This window comes from Dysidea avara, chromosome 1, assembly GCF_963678975.1.
Source record: "Dysidea avara chromosome 1, odDysAvar1.4, whole genome shotgun sequence".
Taxonomy (NCBI): domain Eukaryota; kingdom Metazoa; phylum Porifera; class Demospongiae; order Dictyoceratida; family Dysideidae; genus Dysidea; species Dysidea avara.
Window position 1 is genome coordinate 33,397,538 of NC_089272.1, and position 20,886 is coordinate 33,418,423.

The following is a 20,886-nucleotide window of genomic DNA, read 5'->3' on the forward strand; positions in this document are numbered from 1 at the left end:
ATGCAAGATGAGCTGTGCACATTTCCAAGAACGACTTGCTGTTTCCTGTCAATCAAAAAATCTTTAACAGGGCTGGCTCTGGCCAAATTGGGTTGGGTGGGCCATCCATAATTGATGGTATAGGCAGTGTGTGTCATGCTCCTGCTAGGGGGGTCTGGAGGCATGCGCACCCAGGAAAAATATTAAAATTATCACCTAGGAAATGCCATCTAGAAGCATATTTAGCCTAATTTCAGTTGGGCATAGTTATCCGATATTACAATCAATAACTACACTGAATTTCAACAGCTGCATGTATAAGCATTCAATCTAAAAGCTTATTGGCCAGTTGCTAGATGAATAATGACCACAGTACTGTTACTGTAATAGTGGTGTGGCCTAAATTGCACCACATAGGCAATAAGGCACCCACAAATATTTTGATGCATTCTCCCTGCCAAGACTTTTCCGTAATACTCTGTGTTTGAGAAAGTGGTAGACTTGTAGCACAGTATCTAAGTCCTCTAACCTATTTCAGTGGCTGATCTAGGAATTTTGAGAGGGGTTTCAGGTTCAGGAAGTTTTCAATAACTGTGCTATAGTCCAGCTGGGATTGTTAACTCAGGTTATAGCTCAGTGGCCTATAGCTACATAGATCTATAGTGAATCACAAAAATCACTCCAAAGCATTGTTCAGTTGATCCAGGCCTTCGCAGAAAGTTTTGAAGCAAAATACCGTATAGCTAGCCTAAATATTTCGAGGGGTAACTATGTCAAGGTCGAGCAATGTTGCTAAAAATAAAAATTTCTTGGATTTGCAAACACTCCTAACAGCCCGTTTACACTACAGTTCGATTCATGTGAGATCGATCCAGCTCGATCCGGGATCGGTTGTTGAGCTGCGTTTGCATTAAATTTTAAATGATTCGTAACCCCAGTTTTAAACCACAATCGATTTTTCGTTATTAAGTCCATATGTCGGATCTTGCTGAAACGCTACTGCTCGCTTCGCGATGCATTGTACAACCTAAACAGGGGCGTAGTTATTCTAGGAAACTAATTGCAAAGAAAACTCGACAAAAGAGGTGGAAACTGCTAGCTGCAATGCTGTCTAGTGCTCACTATATACTGTGATTACACTATCTGGAACCCCAAGCAACTTTGGATGTTTCCTCGATCGTCTAACTGGTGGGAAGACATTGTTTTGAATAATTTTAGCCCGCATGACTGGATGCAGAACTTCAGAATGAGTCGACAGTCATTTCATTACTTGTGTGACCAGCTCAGGGATTTGTTGGAGAAAGAAACAACAAGGCTGAGAAAGCCACTGTCTGTAGAACAATGTGTGGCCATAACATTGTGGATTCTAGCAACAGCATGTGAATATCGTACAGTTGCCCATCTGTCTGGAGTAGCAAGATGTACGGTATGCGTGGTAGTCCACGAGACATGTGAAACAATAATTACAAAATTAATGGTTTTGTACATTTCATTCCCTACTGGTGAACAACTGAAAGAGGTTGTCCAAGGCTTTAAAGACAAATGGGGTTTTCCGCAATGTGGAGGCTCTATTGATGGCTCACATATTCCGGTGACCCCTCCTGTGATGAATCACACAGATTATTATAACAGAAAAGGCTTTTATTCTGTTATAGTACAAGCTGTGGTTAACCATAATAACTTGTTTAGAAATATCTGTGTGGGTTGGCCCGGAAGCGTGCATGATGCTAGGGTGTTCGCTAATTCCTTGTTATATCTTAAATGAGAAACAAAGAACTTCTTCAAGGTGACAGTTTATGGTTTGGTAGCCATGAAATACCTACACTATTAGTGGGGGATAGTGCTTACCCTATAAAATCATGGCTAATGAAACCTTTTACCCATTCCCCCACATTAACCCAAGAACAGAAGCAGTTCAACTACAAGTTGTCAAGAGCTAGGGTTGTAGTAGAGATAGCATTTGGGAGGCTGAAGGCATGATGGCGTCGACTATCGAAACAGATGGATATACACATTGATAATGTGCCACACGTTGTTACAGCTTGTTGTGTGTTACATAACTTCTGCGAAATACATGGAGACTCCTTCAATGAAGAATGGTTACAAGACAACAATCTTGTGGATAGTGTTGAATCAGACATCCCTCGTGATGACCATCACAACAACAGTAGTAGCAGCAGTCGTGAAGGAGTGGCTACTCGGAACACACTGGTAGAATATTTGTCACCATAAAGTAAAACTGATTATGATTATATAGCACACAACAACAGTAGCTAATTTAAATACACGATGTGTGTACTATGTACTATTAAATGATTTAAGGACAATCATGTATCATGTAGGAATAACATGGTTCAAAGTACCTACAATGGACTACTAGGATTAAAATATCCTGGTTGTGTCGGTGGCGGTTGGTACATGGAGTATCCAGTTGGATTTTGTGGTGGCAAACGTTCAACAAACATCTTCATCACTTCCATATGGAACTCACGATCCTTCTGCCTCATTCTTTCTTCGAACAGCATTTGTTTTTCTTCTAATTCCACTAACATCTTTTCTGACTCCTTAATTCCTTCAGTGACAGTCTTCATCGCTTTAGTGACCACTTCTTCCATGATTTCAGCCTTCGCACGTTTCCTCTCCTTACCCTTGATAGTCACACATTTCTTCTCCGGCTTCTCAACAGCATTACTAGCATATTTAGATTTTACAGCAACCTCATCTCCTAAATCGTTCTCTTCCTTTTCATTATCGGTAATCTCTCTACTCTCTTCTTCATCTGATGTGATTTTTTTTGTGCTTGACGTAGAGGTTGAGCTTTCTAGTGTGTCCAACACTACTGGCAGCTTGACAGAGGGCCTGTTACCCATTATTTCATTCAACTTTTCATAGTATTTCCACTTTTTCCTCTCATTCCAGGCCCGTAGCCAGGGATTTTGAAAGGGGGGTTCTTTTTGACCAAAAGTGGACCTTTAGTAAAGGTCCAAATATTGTGACTGTTCTATTAGAGTGGTTGACTGCTCTATTAGAGTATCTCGATCTTGCATTGCATTTAATCCACGCAATGAATGAGTTACTCGAAGCGCTTAATTTAGTTTCTTATTAGTGGTATCTAGTAAACTGTAGCTAATGGACTTTTGCTCCTGAAAATTTGGACTTGTATACCAAAAATTGTGGACCTTTTTCCAAGAGGGCGGTTCTTCCGAACCCCCCGAACCCCCCCTGGCTACGGGCCTGCATGATTCCCCGTTTCCTTATGTCCATCTCTTATCTTTTTATACTCTTGACGCAACTTTTTCACTTTGCTACGCACCTGCTCTCCACTCTTGTCAATTCCGTTTGTGTGAAGTCATTCTGCCATATACATGTTTGTTTCTTTTAGCGGTTTCTAGTTGTTCTTGGATGTCTTCCTCTCCCCATATCTGTATCAGTTTTACAATCTGATTGTCAGTCCAATTAACACTCGCCATTTTAGCAACCGCTACTTTAGTAATCTCATACCCATATTCCGTTTATTAACAGGTGAGTGCGAAACCAGTAAGTGGATCGAACCAGACCCACATCCCTAGCAGGTCCATCTCAGATTGATTCGGTACGGTTCGGTTCGATTCGTTACGCGTTTACGTTAAGCTAGAAATCGCTCTGATTCGAAACAGTTCGAAACAGAGGGCTACTGTAAACGGGTTGTAAGATGTATTAGACTATATGGAGGTCTAAATATTTCAAGGCTAAAATTTTCGCTGATGACCCCCAAAACCGCGAAATCATCGAAAAATTTTCCACCTGTAAATGTTTAGGCTATCCGGTAACTGGGCTCGACGGTACCACTAAAATGATAATTATTTTAGAGGCGCTTATCACGCTTCAACGCCTTTAGTGATTTCAGAGGCAGAAGTATGAAGTTTGGCAGCTCCCAATGTAATACACTATGCATCACTGTTGGTGATTTTATCACTCACACGAAAAGTAAATAATTTAGGGGCGCGTGCATTTTTCAGAAGGGGTTTCGGCTGAAACCATTGCAACCCCCTGTATCTGCCACTGTATTTCATGCAATACAGACCATAGTTTACAAGAAGTTTTCAAGTTGTAAGTTCGAGTCAGTGTAAGTTTTACTTTAAAAAGCAGCAGTTGCACGCGTAATTGTATGGCTTCTCATACTGTTAGTCTACAATATACTAGTCAAGTTAACTGTAGTTGCGAAAATGTTGGGTGGGCCATGGCCTACTCGCCCCCCCTCCAGAGCCGGCTTTGTTTAATCCAATTAAATATGTGACCATTGATACCATAGTGGGATATATTGGATAGTAAACGTTTATGAGATACTGTATCAAATACTTTTGAGAAATCGGGCAAGAGGAGATCTGTTTGAATATTAGCATTAAGTAGGAATGTCAAGCCGACTTTGAAACTTGCTTAAAATTCATATTTAATAACAGTATCGTGTAGAACTTTGCAAGAGCTGAGCATCAAAATGATATAGAGTAAACCACCAATGTTCGACCACCATCGGTTTGGACACGATTTTTCTTTAAACCCGCAAAAAAATTCTGCTCTTGCTATGCCTTTAGAGAGGTCTAGGCCATAAACTCTTGCATGTAAAATTTCAGACCTGCAACTTTCTTCGTATGGCTACAGGAGCTGCAAAAGTGACTTGTCCGAACGTTCTCAATTCTCGGACAAAAATATGCATAATCGATCTAGTGGCACTGCTCGTAATGCTTGAAGCTGGTCTTTCTGTGCTTGATATGAAAGAGCATCTCTTATACTCTCCAGATGTATGCAGATATTTGGGTCAGTCCTTATTGGCTGTGAATTACAAAGCTCCAAAAATCAGCTCTGTTGTGCAATCTTAAATTCGGCCACATGTGAAGCTAGTGCAAATCAAATAGTTACCTATATCGAATTCAAAGCTATATTTGTGAACATTGAGAGCATCAGCTATCGTTCAATAGTAAATAGATACATGCATGATGACCGCACCTTCCGTATAGCTATCGTGCATTTAGGCGTCTCTGACAGTAGCAGCCTAGCTACTGCGCCCAGCACACATATACACAATCCAAATCCGCTTAAATGGAATTTTGACTATCACCTATCTTAAAAATGTCAAAAGTTTCTCTTCAAAATGTCCAGGACATTAGCCAGATTGAAATACTCTAATAGAGCAGTCAATTACTCTAATACAACGATCAGCCAATGTATTATCACATGTAGTCTGTATTTACGCATTTTATCAACAAAAATTACATATTAATGGTCTTATTGAAGTAAATATGCCTGGGCGTGGCCCTCAGATTTTCTGACTACTCCAATTGTATAATAGGTGACTGTTCTATTAGAGTGTTTTGATCTGGCTAATGTCCTGGACATTTTGGAGAGAAACTTAGACATTTTTAAGACAGGGGATAGTTAAAACTCCATTTAAGTGGGTTTGAATTGTGTATATGTGTGCTGGGTGTAGTAGCTAGGCTGCTACTGTCAGAGTAGCCTAAATGCAATGTAGCTATTTGGACAAAATCAAGGTGCGGGCATTGTAAATGTATCTATTACTATTGAATGGTAGCTGATGCTCTCAATGTTCACAAAAATAGCTTTGGATTCTTTTTTTTTTAATTTTTATTTAATTTTGCTGTGAAAACTTTACAAACAGAAGAATAGACACAGATATAATATAATAAATAATGTAAGCTATTGATTGCAAAATAATAGTTACGTAGCAGAGATTTGAATATGTCAGTGTTTTCGATATAGGTAACTATTTGATTTGCACAAGCTTCACATGTGGCCAAATTTAAGATTGTACGACAGAGGTGACTCTAAAGCTTTGTAATTCACAGCCAATAAGGACTAAGCCAAATACCTGTATACATTTGGAGAGTATAAAAGTTGCTCTTTCATATCAAGCACAGAAAGACTTAATCAACTTCAGGGGCGGATCCAGGACCTGGCAAGGGGAGAGGCACAAACAGGCAAGTTGTAAGTAGTTTGGGATAGCCAGATCCTTTTGTTAGTTGCTGCATTTTTGAAACAGCAAATAATACACCTCTTAGTAGTATCTCACTGTTGATTTTACCATTTTGGCCTTTGCAGATAGTTGTGAAGTCTTTAAAGCTGTTTTAAATGCTCTGAATGTCTTAAACAACAGCAACACGACAATTATTTTAGAGGCGCTTAGTGCACACGAAGGTGCTGGGTGACAATTTCATAGTTAGTTTGACTTTGGTTTGCTTTACTTTCAGGTGAATTCATAATAAATGCTAGTAAGTGTGCATATTTTTGTGAGTTTTATAAGCTGATCTTGGCCTGGCATATAGTTTAGTATTTTAATCAGAAGTATGGCTCAGTCCTCCACAAGGTGAGGGGGGGGGCATTTGCCCCAAATGCCCCATCCTGGATCCGCCATTGAACTTCAAGCATTACGAGCAGTGCCACTCGACCGATAATACATATTTTTGTCCTAGAATTGAGAACATTCGGACTGGTCACTTTTGCAGCTCTGCAGCTAGACAAAGAAAGCTGCAGGTCTGAAATTTTGCATGCAAGAGTTTATGGCCTAGACTTCTCCAAAGACATAGCAAGAGTAGAAATTTTCTTCGCGGGTTTAAAGAAAAATCACATCCGAACCGATGGTGGTCAAACATTATTATTATTACTATTGTTATTGGTAATACTGTGCAGACCTCTATTAGAGTATAGTGCACAGGTCACAACATACACTGTACATACAAGTATACAAATTAAATAATTGCTAGTTTTTGTTTGAACTGATCAATATCATTAGAGTCAATCACATTTTGGGATAGATTTTGATTACTGAAGGGAAAAAGGAGTACATATAAGAATCAATCTGTGTCATTGGTTGCATAAATCTCATATTATGACCTCTGGTACTATGTATAGTGGATATGGGTGTCAGAAACTGATTTGCTGGGATATCAACAAGGTGGTTAATTATTTTAAACATAGATAATATATACCTTATCTATGTTTTAAACATCATTATGATTTTCAGTTCATCTCTGCATCGTGCAAGTGTAGGCCAATTAAGATCTGTAAGCATTTGCATGACACTGGCATAACGGGAGTAGTTGTTGGTCACAAATCTAGCTGCTTGTCATTGTGTTCTCTCAATCATATCAATATCCCTCTTAGTATGAGGTGCCCAGACAACAGCTGCATACTCTATAATTGGCTTAAATATTGCTTTGTGCAACCTATATTTAATTGTTGGTGTACAATTGTGGAGGTTACACTGAAGAAAACCTTTAGTTCTGTTAGCCTTGGAAGTTGTTTGTTTTATGTGTTCTGACCAGGATAGGTTTTGGCTTATTGTTACACCCAAGTATTTAGCATGGTTGACTTCCTTGATTGGTTTATTTTAAATATTATACTGTGCTAGTATTGTGTGTTTCTTGTTAGTCATCCTAAGAAATTCGCATTTTTGTGGGTTAAACACCATTTTCCATTCATCTGCCCATTTTCCTAGTGAGTCTAAATCCTTCTGCAACTGATTGCAGTCCTGTTCTGTGCGAATGGTGGCATAAAGTAACACATCATCAGCATATAACTTGATTTTGGATGATATGTTATTTGGTAAATCATTTATGAAACAAAGAAACAAAAGTGGAGTAAGGACAGTACCTTGAGGTACACCAGATTTAACGCTGTTAAGCAGCTCTGTTGACCTTCAACCACCACACACTGAGATCTGTTAGAGTTTATACACTAGCAACAACACTAGCAACAACAGTTTTAATCCAAAGAATACACAACTAATGCACTGGGTACAGTAACAATAGAACAATACAAAAAGAACAGTTAAATTAATACTTTACACCAGAAGACTTACAATATAAATTACCTAATGCATGAAAACCTATAAAAACAACCACAAGTGCATATAATTACAACCAATGAAATAAAGATTTCTACAAACACTAAATATGTGTTCCTATAAAATGTCACACTTCATGCATATATTTATAAACATATATACTTAAAAGTGCATTCTTTAACACTCCTCACTTTTAAGAATAATGTTCTGGTATTTGTTTAACTCCCATCATTTTACGTAATTTGCAGAACCGTTCACGACTAAGTGCTTTTGTAAAAATATCAGCAGTCATTTCTTCCGTAGCACAATATTTTAGAGTTACAGTTCACTTATTTACTTGTTCACGAATAAAATGGTATTTGATGTCTATGCTTGGCTCTACCATGTGACTGAGGATTTTTTGTCATTGCGATGGCAGATTGATTATCTTCAAACATAGTGGTTGGTATAATGGGTGTATTCCCCAATTCAGACATTAACTGTCTAAGCCAAACTGCTTCTTGTTCCGCACTGGCTAAGGCAACATACTTGGCTTCAGCAGTTGACAAGGCAACACAAGGCTGCTTCTTGCTGCTCCAGGTAATTGCTCCTTCACTCATTTTGAAAATGTACCCTGATGTTGACTTTCTGTCATCAAGATCTCCGGCCCAGTCTGCATCACAGCAACCGACACATTGTTTGGTGCCTTTCTTAGAGTAAACAATGCCATGGTTGGCTGTTCCCTTTAAATATCGCATAACGCGCTTCAGAGATGTCCAATGTTGTTTGGTGGGATTTGAAGAGAACTTAGCCAAAGTACTAACAGTGTAAGTTATATCTGGCCTAGTGCTTACCGATAGGTAAAGCAAAGCTCCAATTGCAGATTGATAACGTTGTTGATCAAGGCAATCTTCACTGTTGGAAGATTTTGTAAGCTTTGCCCCAGGATCAACAGGTGTGCTAACTGGCTTGCAATCTTGCATGCCAAACTTTTGGAAAATCTTACTAATGTAAGCTGGTTGTCCAATCCAAATTCTTTCAGAGCTGTCATCTTGGAGGATTTTCATTCCCAGGAAATATATCAAACTTCTGTGAAAGAGCATACTTTATTTCTTCTATTCTCTTTTCATCCTTTCCAACAAGGATGATGTCAAGAAACCATTGATGTACTATTTATGAATCAACACATATGTAGTAGTGTAGATGGGACACAAAGGACGACAAATCATACATGCACTGTAGCTGCTGTGGTAGGTAATATCAACATAAACACCAATAAAGAACATATCTCCTCCTGCATTTGTGTATATGCAAGGATCACTTTCGGATTAACAGAAGCCCATTTGCTTAAGCTGGTAATCTAAGGCCACGTTCCAGCAACGAGGAGACTGTTTAAGGCCATAAATGCTCTTCTTAAGTTTACAAACAAGATGTTCTTTTCCTTTAGCAGCAAAACCTTCTGGTTGCTTCATGTAAACCTCCTCCTCAAGCTCGCCATTCAAGAAAGTTGTGGTCACATCAACTTGATGTAGCTTAAGACTACACTGGACAGCTAATGCTATCAAAACATGGACTAATTCAAGCCAAACAACCAGACAAAATGTCTCATCATAATCAGCACCGTATTTTTGTGAAAACCCCTGGGCAACTAACCTCGCTTTGTATTGCTCGATCATTTCATCTGCACCAGTTTTGATCTTGTACACCCATTTGCTTCCTACAGCTTTTCTACCTTTGGGTAGCTCAACTAGGTTCCACACTCTGTTATGGTCCAATGAGTTCATTTCAGCATCCATAGCTTCCATCCAGCGTGAGCTTTCAGGGCTGGATAAAGCTTCCTGAAGAGTACTGGGTTTCTTTCCACTTTGAGTACATGCATTTGCTCTCTCTCCATAAAAATCTGGAGGTCGCCTTTGTCGTTCTGACCTTCTAAGAACAGGTTCAGCAACTGACTGGCTAGTTGGTTGCTCCTGGCTAAGTACCTCACACTCCGAGAAGTCTACAACAAAGTTATAATCAGTCTCACTATTTGCTTCTGGTTCAAGCACTCGTTCATTTTCACAAAACTTCACATCACGGCTATAAAACACTTTGAGGCAATTTGTATCATAAAGCCGATAGCCTTTGGTTCCTTGACCATACCCAAGAAAAATACATTTTCTTGCTTTGGAATCAAGCTTTTGCCTCTCGTCTTTCGGAATATGTGCAAATGCACCACAGCCAAAAACTCGCAAATGTTTCACCATTGGCTTTTTATTTGTCCAAGCTTCATAAGGTGTCATCCCTTCAAGCACTTTAGTTGGGCTCAAATTTCTCAGATAAGCTGCTGTAGATAGTGCTTCACCCCAGAATCTGTGAGGAAGTTGGGAATCAATAAGCATTGAGCGAATCTTTTCTATCAGAGTTCTATTAAGCCTCTCTGCAACACCATATTGCTCAGGTGTTTTGGGTACTGGGTGTTCATGAAGTACCCCTCTCTGTTTTCAGAAACTCCTCAAATTTGTTTGAGGTATATTCCCCGCCGTTATCTGTGCGAAGCACTTTCAATTTTTGCCCACTCTGTTTCTCAACCAAGGCCTTCCATTCGACAAAACGATCAAACACTTCAGCTTTGTGTTTTAAGGTATACACCCAAACATAACGTGTTTTGTCGTCAATAAAGGTAAGAAAATATTCAGCACCGCCAATTGATTCTGTGCTAATTTTTCCACAAACGTCACTGTGCACCAAGCCAAGCAACTCTTTCGAACGAGTGCCACTTGAGGTAGGCATTGGACTTTTATGATGCTTACCACAAAGTGCAGGTTTCACAAAAACTTATCCACTTTGATGCATTATAATTAAAACTATCAACAAGCCCCTTTTTAGCCAATTTTCTTAGGCCGTTTTCTCCAAGGTGCCCATAACGGCGATGCCAAAGAGTTTCTTTACTCTCCCTTTTGTCAATGCTTACATTCATTAGCTGGTTTTGACTTTGCTTGCAATTTAAATAGTAAAGACTACCCAACTTTGTAGCTATAGCTAAAGCCTTTCCCTTTTTGTTTAATATTGTGCAAACATTCTTGTTAAAGCAAACTGTTTTACCAGCTTCTGATGCTTTGGTAACACTTAGCAAATTATAAGCAAGTTTAGGTACACACAAAACATTATTTAAGTTGCACCTTTTGATTTTTCCACTTGGTAGTCTTGCTTCTAGTGTGACAATTCCCTAACCAACAGCTTCCAGAGTGTGTCCATCACCTAAGGTCACTTCTTGTGGCTTCTTCAAACTAACAAATTGTTTAAATAGCTGTTGATCATTGCACATATGGCAAGCGGCTCCTGAATCAACAATCCAATTGTTTTTGGACTCTGAAGAAGTTAACAGAGCATGAGTAACTACCAGTGCATCATCTTCACTACTTCCTTGCTCCAAAGTTACTTTGTTTGCCTTGTGTTTCTCTTCTTTTTTGGCATCAAGCCTTCCTTTCTTCTCCTTATCAAGGGTTAGTTTACGACAGTTACGCTTGAAATGTCCTAGCTTTCCACAGTAATGACAATTAAATGGCTTTTGACTAAACTGAGTCTGAGATGCCAGTGCCTTGGTATGCCCACCTTCCTTCTCTCTTTTGTCTTTCAGTTTGCGCTCTTCATGTAGTAGGCACTCTGTGACAGTTTCCATCTTAGGTACTGTTTCATTTGTCTCTAAAGCAGTGACCAACATGTCAAAGGAATCAGGTAAGCTTGCGAGTAAGTGCACTACACGGTCTTCTTCAGACACAGGATCGCCAACAACAGCTAGGGCATCAAACATCTCAGTCATAGCTTTAATATGCCCTTGTACAGACCCTCCCTCCTTTAGGCGAAGTGCATAGAGCTTGCATCGAAGTTCCAGTTTATTGGCCCAAGTCTTCTTCTGAAACTGTTCAGACAATTTCTTCCACACAACAACTGGATCTTCTGGCTCTCCAATAAGATATAGCAAAGAAGGTTCAAGTGTCAAAACAATCATTGCTAGAGCACGGTCCCTTCTTGCCACAAACTTGGCATACTTTTCAGCATCATCTTCTCCTGGGGGAATTTCTGTTCCATTAACAATGCCCCATAGGCTGTCCTTCATGAGTGCCATTCTACATTGAACTTTCCATGTGGGATAGTTTACCCCATTCAATGGAACAATAGACACAGATTTTAGTTCTGCCATGATGCTTCAAAACAATCACAAGTATACAGTACAAGTTCAATAGTTTCTTACAGAGACTGGGGAGCCTGGGCCCATAACCTGTTAGAGTTTATACACTAGCAACAACAGTTTTAATCAAAAGAATACACAACTAATGCACTGGGTACAGTAACAATAGAACAATACAAAAAGAACAGTTAAATTAATACTTTACACCAGAAGACTTACAATATAAATTACCTAATGAGCGAAAACCTATAAAAACAACCACAGGTGCATATAATTACAACCAATGAAATAAAGATTTCTACAAACACTAAATATGTGTTCCTATAAAATGTCACACTTCATGCATATATTCATAAACATATATACTTAAAAGTGCATTCTTTAACAGATCTCTGCAGTGCAAAGTCTTTAATCAGGGGCGGAGGAAGCAACTTTTTTTAGGAGGGGGGGCTGCACACTCAGAGTATAACTATGATGCAATACCAAGGCTTTTATTAAATCTTTATGTACAACTGTATGCCTAATTGTTTTGAGGTGGGAAATACTAATTAGTGTGCGAAGCATGCCAACTCAGGGGGTCTGGGGGCATGTCCCCCAGGAAATTTTAGAAAATTTTATGCTCTGAGATTGAATCTGGTGGCCTTTCCAAAGAATAATAATAGTTTTAAAAGTGTGAAGTTGCAATGTGAACTGACTATAAACTTTTATTTAAAAATGGCTACCACTTGAAGTACAAAGTTGCAAGACAAGAATATAGCAGTTTTAAAAATTACCAAAGTAGTTCCTTCTAGTGTCATTCTTAGAAACAAAGTGTTTTGCAATATGTTCTATACTTATTTCATCTAGTAGATCCTTGCGAGTATTCAGCAGTATCAAATGATTTAACCTTTCTTGTGTCATAGTTGATCGCAAATAAGACTTAACTCTTCATAGAGCTGAAAATGTTCTTTCTGCTGTAGCAGATGACACTGGAATACAGAGGTAGAGTTTCGACAAATTATGCACTTCCTCAAGCATGATCTTTGGAAATTTGCAGGTTTCAAATAATTGATACACGGTGCTAATACTTGTCACTGTTTTAATTCTCATTTTGTGTTCAATATTTCCTGTTTTGAGGACTTCAGTTAGCAAAGGCAATTGAACTTTAAGCTTAGGAATATCTAAGGAGTTAGCATATAAGCAATTAAAATTTGTGGATATAATGGGTGTTTTACCATTGCATGAATCTATCAATAGTTTTTCCATTTCCTGTACGGTCAAAAAAGTTGGTTGGCTGAATCTCTGTGTGATTTCATTCAAGAGAAAATCAAATGCTTCAAAGTATTGCTGCCGAAAGTCATCTTCAGCAGATGAAAAGTGATGGTTAGGGGCACCATTATTGACTTGTTGTGGAATATGTCTTTGTCTGGGTAGAGTTGGCTCACCGGTAAGTTCACAAGCTTCCTCTACAACTAAATCATAAAATTTTTAAAATACAGTGGGTTCTCTTTGTCTTTGTAGGAATCGTTTTGCTGCATCCACTGCTGTAGCCATTACTTACACACTGATATCTTTATATTGCAGTGTTTTTGATAATTGTTCCATAGCTGCAAAGATGAGATAACATAATTTCAAGCCAAAGTATGTTGCAAACTTTTCCATTACTGCTATTATCCCAATGGCTTTTCGACTTCCTTCTGAACTAACTTTAGTTCAATTTTCTCCAGTTCCAAAAATATAATTGAATAATTACTTATCACTGTATGTATAGTTCCAGTACACACTGTACACCTTGTTGGACATAAAGGTTTCAATCCAGGCAATCCTTTTGAAAACTCTTCTTGTAAGCACTTGAATTGTGCTAGACGCTTTGGTGAACCGTGAATAATTGTGGCCAGTTCAGTAGCCACTGTTAAAGCATCTCGTATAACTGCACAGTTCCTCCCACAATCGTGCAGACAAAGATTCAAACAGTGGGCAGTACAGTGAACGTAATGAGCCTTCTTTTCAACTGCCTGTATTCTTGCAGCAACTCCATTTAGGTGGCCAGACATATTTGAGAGGCCCCATCATATGCCTGACCGCAACAATTTGAAATCAACAGCCCATTTTTACTGAGGACTTTCTTCAACTCAGCAGTCAGAGTTGCACTATCAGTTTTGTCTACGTCAACTAAAGCAATGATATCTTCATTAGTTGTGTAATCATCCTCAACAAACAGCAAACTGTTCTTTACCACTGATATCTCTTGTCTCATCTCCTATTATGGAAAAGTATTGTGCTTTGTGTATCTTTACCAATATCTTGTCCAACAAATAGACTGCCATAATTTTAATCTGTTCATCTATAATATCATGTGATAAGTACTGCTTTTTTGAAATCCATGATTTGAGACCTTTTATATCTGCAGAACGGCACTCCGATAGTTGTCTTAGATTGCCACTTTCATCATCGTGGCCTCTAATTGCCAAACCCTGCCTCACCAAGTATTTCAATGAGTTCAATACAATGCAAAGCATTTCCCTGTTGTTCTTCTGTTTATTTGCTTTTGGCTTGATAATTGCACAGCAACTGAAGTTTGCTTAACTGCATGAAGTTTCATTTGTGACTCCCTATGCATTTGACTTGATTCATGTTCCCTAAACTTTTCTAATGCTTTTTTTCCAATTATCAAATCCTACTGAGACAAATGCTTCACTGTTTTTCTTGCTAAATTTTACCAATTGCTGCTTAGTAGTGGTATAGCAATAGAAACAGAAAATCTTATTGCATGTCAAACTATAGTTCAGCCATTTGAAGGAAGATGGTCGAAAACTACGACAAAGATTTCCTTGCTTTTTCTTAGACAGACTTGAATAATCAAGCTGTGGCCGGTGAGGTTTATCTCTTTCTGCACAGCAAACTGCTTCTCAATGATCATCATTTGATTCTTCTGAGCTAGCACAGTTGTCATTACCAGTATCCATCAACTCAGTATCACTAAATAATATTTAGCTAAGTTTACAATTACAAAACAAACAATTTCAAACCTTTCTGCCCTAATTTCTGGTTGATGATCATCAATTTCAGTAAGCACTGCAGGCAGTGTTTGGTCCGTGGTGTCCAGTTCTCTACTTCCTGTTGCTATGGTTGTTTCGACACCACCTTGACAAGATTGACTGTTTCCCACTCTAGGCCTTTTTGGTAGAAAGACATTTAAATCTGTTTACTTTTTAGCTGCCATTCAATTCCTGTACAGTCAACACGTGGTACGAATCACGTTTTACTATTGATTGTGGGTTCCAGTTAATTAAGATGAACAGTGTCTGAACCACTGAAGTCCAGAGTGAGACTGCCCGTATATTGCTGGTAAGCATCTGTGTAGTTAAAGGCTCGAGTCTAGCCTTATTGTTAATATCAGGTAGGGCAGCTAGATGCCACAATACTCCAAACTGGGTCAAACCCAATCCTGGCTACGTTCCTGCTGGCGTAACGTACAGTAGTCTATAGTATAACGCCTAGAGATAGACTACATAACTTCTTAACGATGTCATTCATTTACTGGCATATAACTCAACTCCGAGCTCAACTCACCTTTCACGTTTATTCCTGTACAAACTGATCCAGGTGGAATTTGCCCTCTCCTCGACTGTTGCAAACGAATGTGAAGTTTGGCCATGCTTTCTAACTCATACAGTGAACCAAGGATTGAGCCAACGATACACTATAGGTCAAACACCAAAGTGTGATCGATGTACGGAAGCGCCTGCCGCTCTCCAAATTTTTTTTTATGCCAAGGGGCGGGCACTATCAGACAAAGTGTCTTCCGCTTATTTTGTGATCTTCCGTAGCTTGAGAGATCGGCTAGTTTAGTCCCACATGATGGCGAAAAATGCCAAAGGTTACTGTCAATAGGCATTCCAGCCCGATTTTTAAATTTTGGAAAAATGGGCTTTTTATATGCTCAATAGATAGAGTATTGATTGCCGATCTCAGAAATATATAGTTTGTTGGGTTGGAATTAGCTACTTTGGCATGCACAGTGCTTAAAAACTGAAAAAAGGTACATTTTTTCTCCGGGGCTCCCCATACATTTTAAAGGGAAAAATGGCACAATTGAATCAGGAAGCCATCTAGCAATCTGGACTATCTTGAAACTGCAGTTGCTTCTATCTGCAAGTGTGTACATGTAATGAGAGTAACTTCAGATTGTATCAGATCTCAGCTATCTTTGTATACTTTGTGGTGAGCAAATATGTTTCACCTATTGCACACTTCTCAATACAATGGTGTATACCTATAGGCAAGAGGCTATGTCAAGTAAGTGAAAACATCAAGTTAACAACTTATAAAGGTAAACAACTAAAGTGGAGGTGCCGCAATGATGCAACAATACCTAAGGTGGAGTTGTGGTTTCAATTATGGTATTGTTATGCCGACTTTGAAGTGGTTTATACTTTTGAGCTGATGACACAGCCATCAGAAGATTGCTCTGGAGCTGAAAATCGCTAACCCGAGCGAAGTAACTACGCACTTTAAAGTAAGCACCAGTGACTACCTTCCACCCGACAGTACGTTTTTTAAAGTTTTAAAGCATTCTACATACATTATAAGGCTTGAAAAGATTACAAAACAACACAAAACTTACTTATATGTAACGTGCACGATAAAACTAAGATTTTCATGATGATCAACGTGTGGACAAACCCCACAGTGATTTTCGTCCTCATTGGAGCTTGGACGACGGAGCAATCCCAAGTTAAATACGAGTTGTTATTTTGTGCCAAGGTTCTATTGGGGAATATACGGAGAATTTTTTTATTAAAAAATCTCAGATACTGGAATGCCTACTGTCAACTGTTAGCACTTACACTGTGAAAAAGGTGGGGTATAAGATGGTATTTCCAGTGGCTTATTGAATACAAATAAGCCTTAATATAAATCCTGCATTATACTCATCTTATACTTTAGTATAATCCATACTATACTATTGCATATATGGTTTCAGTTTATTTACCACATTACCTCAAATAGCTTATATCTAATATAATGCCCACACTATACCATCACATATATGGTTTCAGTATGTTAACACATTAACTAAAGCCTTATGTGAGATTGTTAGTATAATACAGGTTATATCAAGCTTTTTTTGTATTCAATAAGCCACTGGAAATACCATCTTATATCCCTCTTTTTTCACAGTGTTAGATTTGGCAAAATTAATCATGATGCAGCCTAATCTTTAAAATATATTATACTGGCAGTGCAGTTCTGCCAGAGGCGCATGCACCCACACACACTGGCACACCAATAGCTACAGACAAAATAAAACAATGATTCACACATCAAAATGGGCAATCATGCATACAAAAGTGAGTTGTAAAACCAATTGCAAAGGCAGCTTCAACTCCTGTGATGACTTTCTGGTGCTTGTGATCACTTGTGTTGTCATGTGTTGGCTGCTACAATGTACGGTAGAATGACTACAACAACAACAACAACAACAACAACAACACTTTTAATAAATCAATGTTCTAATCGAAGATTAATAGTCTCTGAAACATTTGCAAGGCTGTCAGGTCTTGTACATTAACCCCAAGCATGATTGGTGGGATGCAGTGCTGATGATGCGAGTCCACAACTCAAAAAAATCCTGTACAAGATTTCAAGTCTTCAGTACTTCAAAGATTTTTTGGCAAGGTTTCAAAACAGAATATATATGTGTGGGGGATAATAATATTGTTGAACATAAAACTGTTACAGTACTCTTGTACTGTATGCAACACACGTTCAATGAAGTAGTTCTTGTTCTCTCTCTCTATGCAAATAAGACCGTGTATCAAAATATAAGTATCTGAGATGGTTGCTGCAACAGGAATTTATCCAGTTCCACTGTGTGTGTTCTATGTAGCTGTACCCAGTACTATATCACCACCAAGGGGTCTGCATTCTTTTGAAATCTCGTACAGCCTGTAGAGATTTTGAGATCTGAAACCTTATCTCGTTTCTGGGAGCTTTACATCATGTGAGTCATTGACAGGCATGCCCCCAGACTGGGTTTCATGTCTGTTGTATGCTTCAAATTTACATAGCTCCACCTCTTTTTACTCTTTAATTTAGCCTGCTTCTGATACTACCAAGCAAGCATCAAACTAGCAGCTTAAAGATGTTTTTTTTGTTGAAAATTGTTACGGTAATTTTAATCTCAAAATACACCTTGGAAAGATTTCAGCACTCACTCTGAGATATGATTTTAGACAATTTTTACCATGTAAACTAAGTAACTTTGATAGAATACAAAAAATGTAACTGTTCTATTAGGGTAGTTGACTGCTCATTATAGTGTTTCGATATGAGCCTTTGATACCTTTACAAATCAATGCCAAGATCGATTCTAATTGCCTGAATATACTTGACCAGTTTCTGGAAACTCCACAATAAAACCCTGGATCCACCCCTGAAAGCTATTATACAAAGGGGTGTTATCTGCACACTGAATCAAAGCTGCATGCATGCAGGCCATTGGTAAATTGAGATGAAAATTCAGTAAATTTTATCAACAATAGGAGGGTTGGCTCAAGCTGTTCCATCATTTGCCAACAATTAAGATCAACAACAACAACAAAAAAAAGCAGCAGTATAATTATGCATTGGTTACCAGCTCTTACATACATGAGTTTGCAAACTTAGCTTATTCTGTACCACAGATTGTTTCTCCATACTCCCTTACTTATATCATGAACTCTTACATGCACTACTCAATCACCTCAGTCAGCATTGATCAAATCATATAGGATATTAACTCAGCTACTAATAAGATCATTACACAATACCATGTCAAACCATCAGAAAAATTGTAATGCCCACTTTCTCCAGATTTCTTCAAATTTGGCACAGAGATGGTGATAATACAAAATCATTGTTGCAGCAGTCTTAGAAATTTTCTGCATTAATTATATTTATCCAATAATTTGACAATTCAACTTTCAGTAGTAATTAATTACAATGTATACGTAATCACATGGAAATTGGTGGTTGTTGAACTGATCAAGTCTTACTCAACTGGCTTTGAACTATTATAAACAACTGATTATTGTCAATCATGACCTTCATCTAAAGCTAATACTAGCTGTCTACTGGCTGGTGTGTATAGTAGTTGTATCTTCTCATCTATGTTCCATTGCCTACACTTCTTAAGGATAACTAGTATGGAGACAAACAAATAAATGTGATTATTGAAAATTTCAAATTTCATGTACAGTACATGTAATTATATGCATATTTCACTGCTTTTGTTGTTTATTTTAAAATATAATTTCTAACTGCATGTATGGCTGGTGTAAAATTGTATAGTTGATATGCAACTACTTAAACATCTGTTGCTATCGAAAACTATAATGTTTAATGCTGACACTTGCATACCACAGGCACAGGGCAATCTAAAAACTGCAATAAAGAAACTTATAGACTGCATTGCAATCTTCGCCTTGCTGTCATCTCAAGGACTATAAGTACCTACACAATTCACTGGCTAAGACAACTATCCCCAGTCAAAAGACCGGGGGCATTGTTCAAGTGTTATAGTGAAGTTAGGGGTTGCGTTAGTGAAGGAGACATGCTGAAGGGAGTTCTCAGCATAGCATGCTACAACTACCTAGGAGATATGCCATTTACGTATAAGAGCTGGGAAACCTGAGCAAGTACACAGACCACGCATGCAGATGCTAAAATGGTTACTTATAGGTGATGTTCTTTGTGATAAATAATCTGTATGGTGCAAAATCGATTGAACTCTTGACAATATGTGCTATTTACAAAAGAAAGTTACAGAAGGTGAACAATACTGTATGTAATTTACATTGCATATGTTAACATCAGTGCTTGTAGTATACATGTACAGTGTGCAGAGGTAATTAGGCCTGAGCCTATTATGCTCAAAATTTTACCTATTATTCTTTCCAGAATTTCCCAAAAAATTCTCCTATTATTCTTTTTGTTATTCTTGTATCCAGCCTAATATTCTATAATTATTCTCATTCAGTATATATCTGTGGCTAGTCGCTTAGTTTTCAAGATTCTGCTATAAGTAGTTTTGTCCGAATTATTAAGCCATATAATGAAGCATTCCACCTTACACATCATTATTCTATCCATAATAGTTACAGCAGACTTAGAATAGCTATCTACAGTAATAATTCAAGTGTATTTAATTATTAGTGTATTATAATAATAATTATGCTGTAACTACTATATAGCTACTAAGTTAGGTAGATAATAATGCTCAAAGACTTGAAGAAGATACACTGGTATACACAGCAAAAAATACCACATTTCCGGCGGTTATATCGGTACAGGAAATGTCAAGGAAATTTTCTGTTTGAATTTCTGACACATTTCCTGTACTTGTACATATCACCTTTCCAAGTGATTTCCAGTTTTGCAGGAAATGCCACTTTCAAAAATGTCAAGGAATATTTTGTTCATATTTCTGGCACATTTCCTGCTCTAATACATGCCACCTTTCCAGGCAATTTCCACTCATGCAGGAAATGTCACATTTCCTGGAACTGGAAATGTCAAGGATTTTTTTTGGTTAACATTTCTGACACATTTCCTGTACTTCTACATATCACTCTTCCATCTAATTTCCAGTTGTGCAGGAAATTCCACAACCATATTTTGTCAAGGAGTTCTTTGTTCACATTTCTGGAACATTTCCTGTACTAGTACATACCACCTGTCCAGGTGATTTCCAGTTACGCGGAAATTTCAAGGTAATTTGTTTACATTTCTGGTGCATTTTTATTAGTACATATCACCTGTTACAGTAGTTTGCAGTTAGGCATGACATATAAGTTTGACACGTGCCACTTTTACTGTCATTGATTTGAAGTTACTATGGAATTTTAAATTGATATGGTTACACTTCAGCTCAAATTACTGTAGAATTTTGCAATAC

At 38.1% G+C, this 20,886-nt stretch overlaps 1 protein-coding gene across 1 annotated transcript; it reads right to left on the bottom strand.

Annotated features, from left to right (window-relative positions):
• Positions 1-8,157: 8,157 nt before the first annotated feature.
• Positions 8,158-8,862, bottom strand: LOC136246239 (uncharacterized). Its single transcript, XM_066037670.1, has one exon. It carries the CDS (start codon positions 8,860-8,862, stop codon positions 8,158-8,160), a length of 705 nt encoding a protein of 234 aa, XP_065893742.1.
• Positions 8,863-20,886: the final 12,024 nt, after the last annotated feature.

What these genes read in the sequence shown, in the direction of transcription:
- LOC136246239 (XM_066037670.1), bottom strand. Translation starts at nt 8,862, where the DNA reads ATGAAAATCCTCCAAGATGACAGCTCTGAAAGAATTTGGATTGGACAA.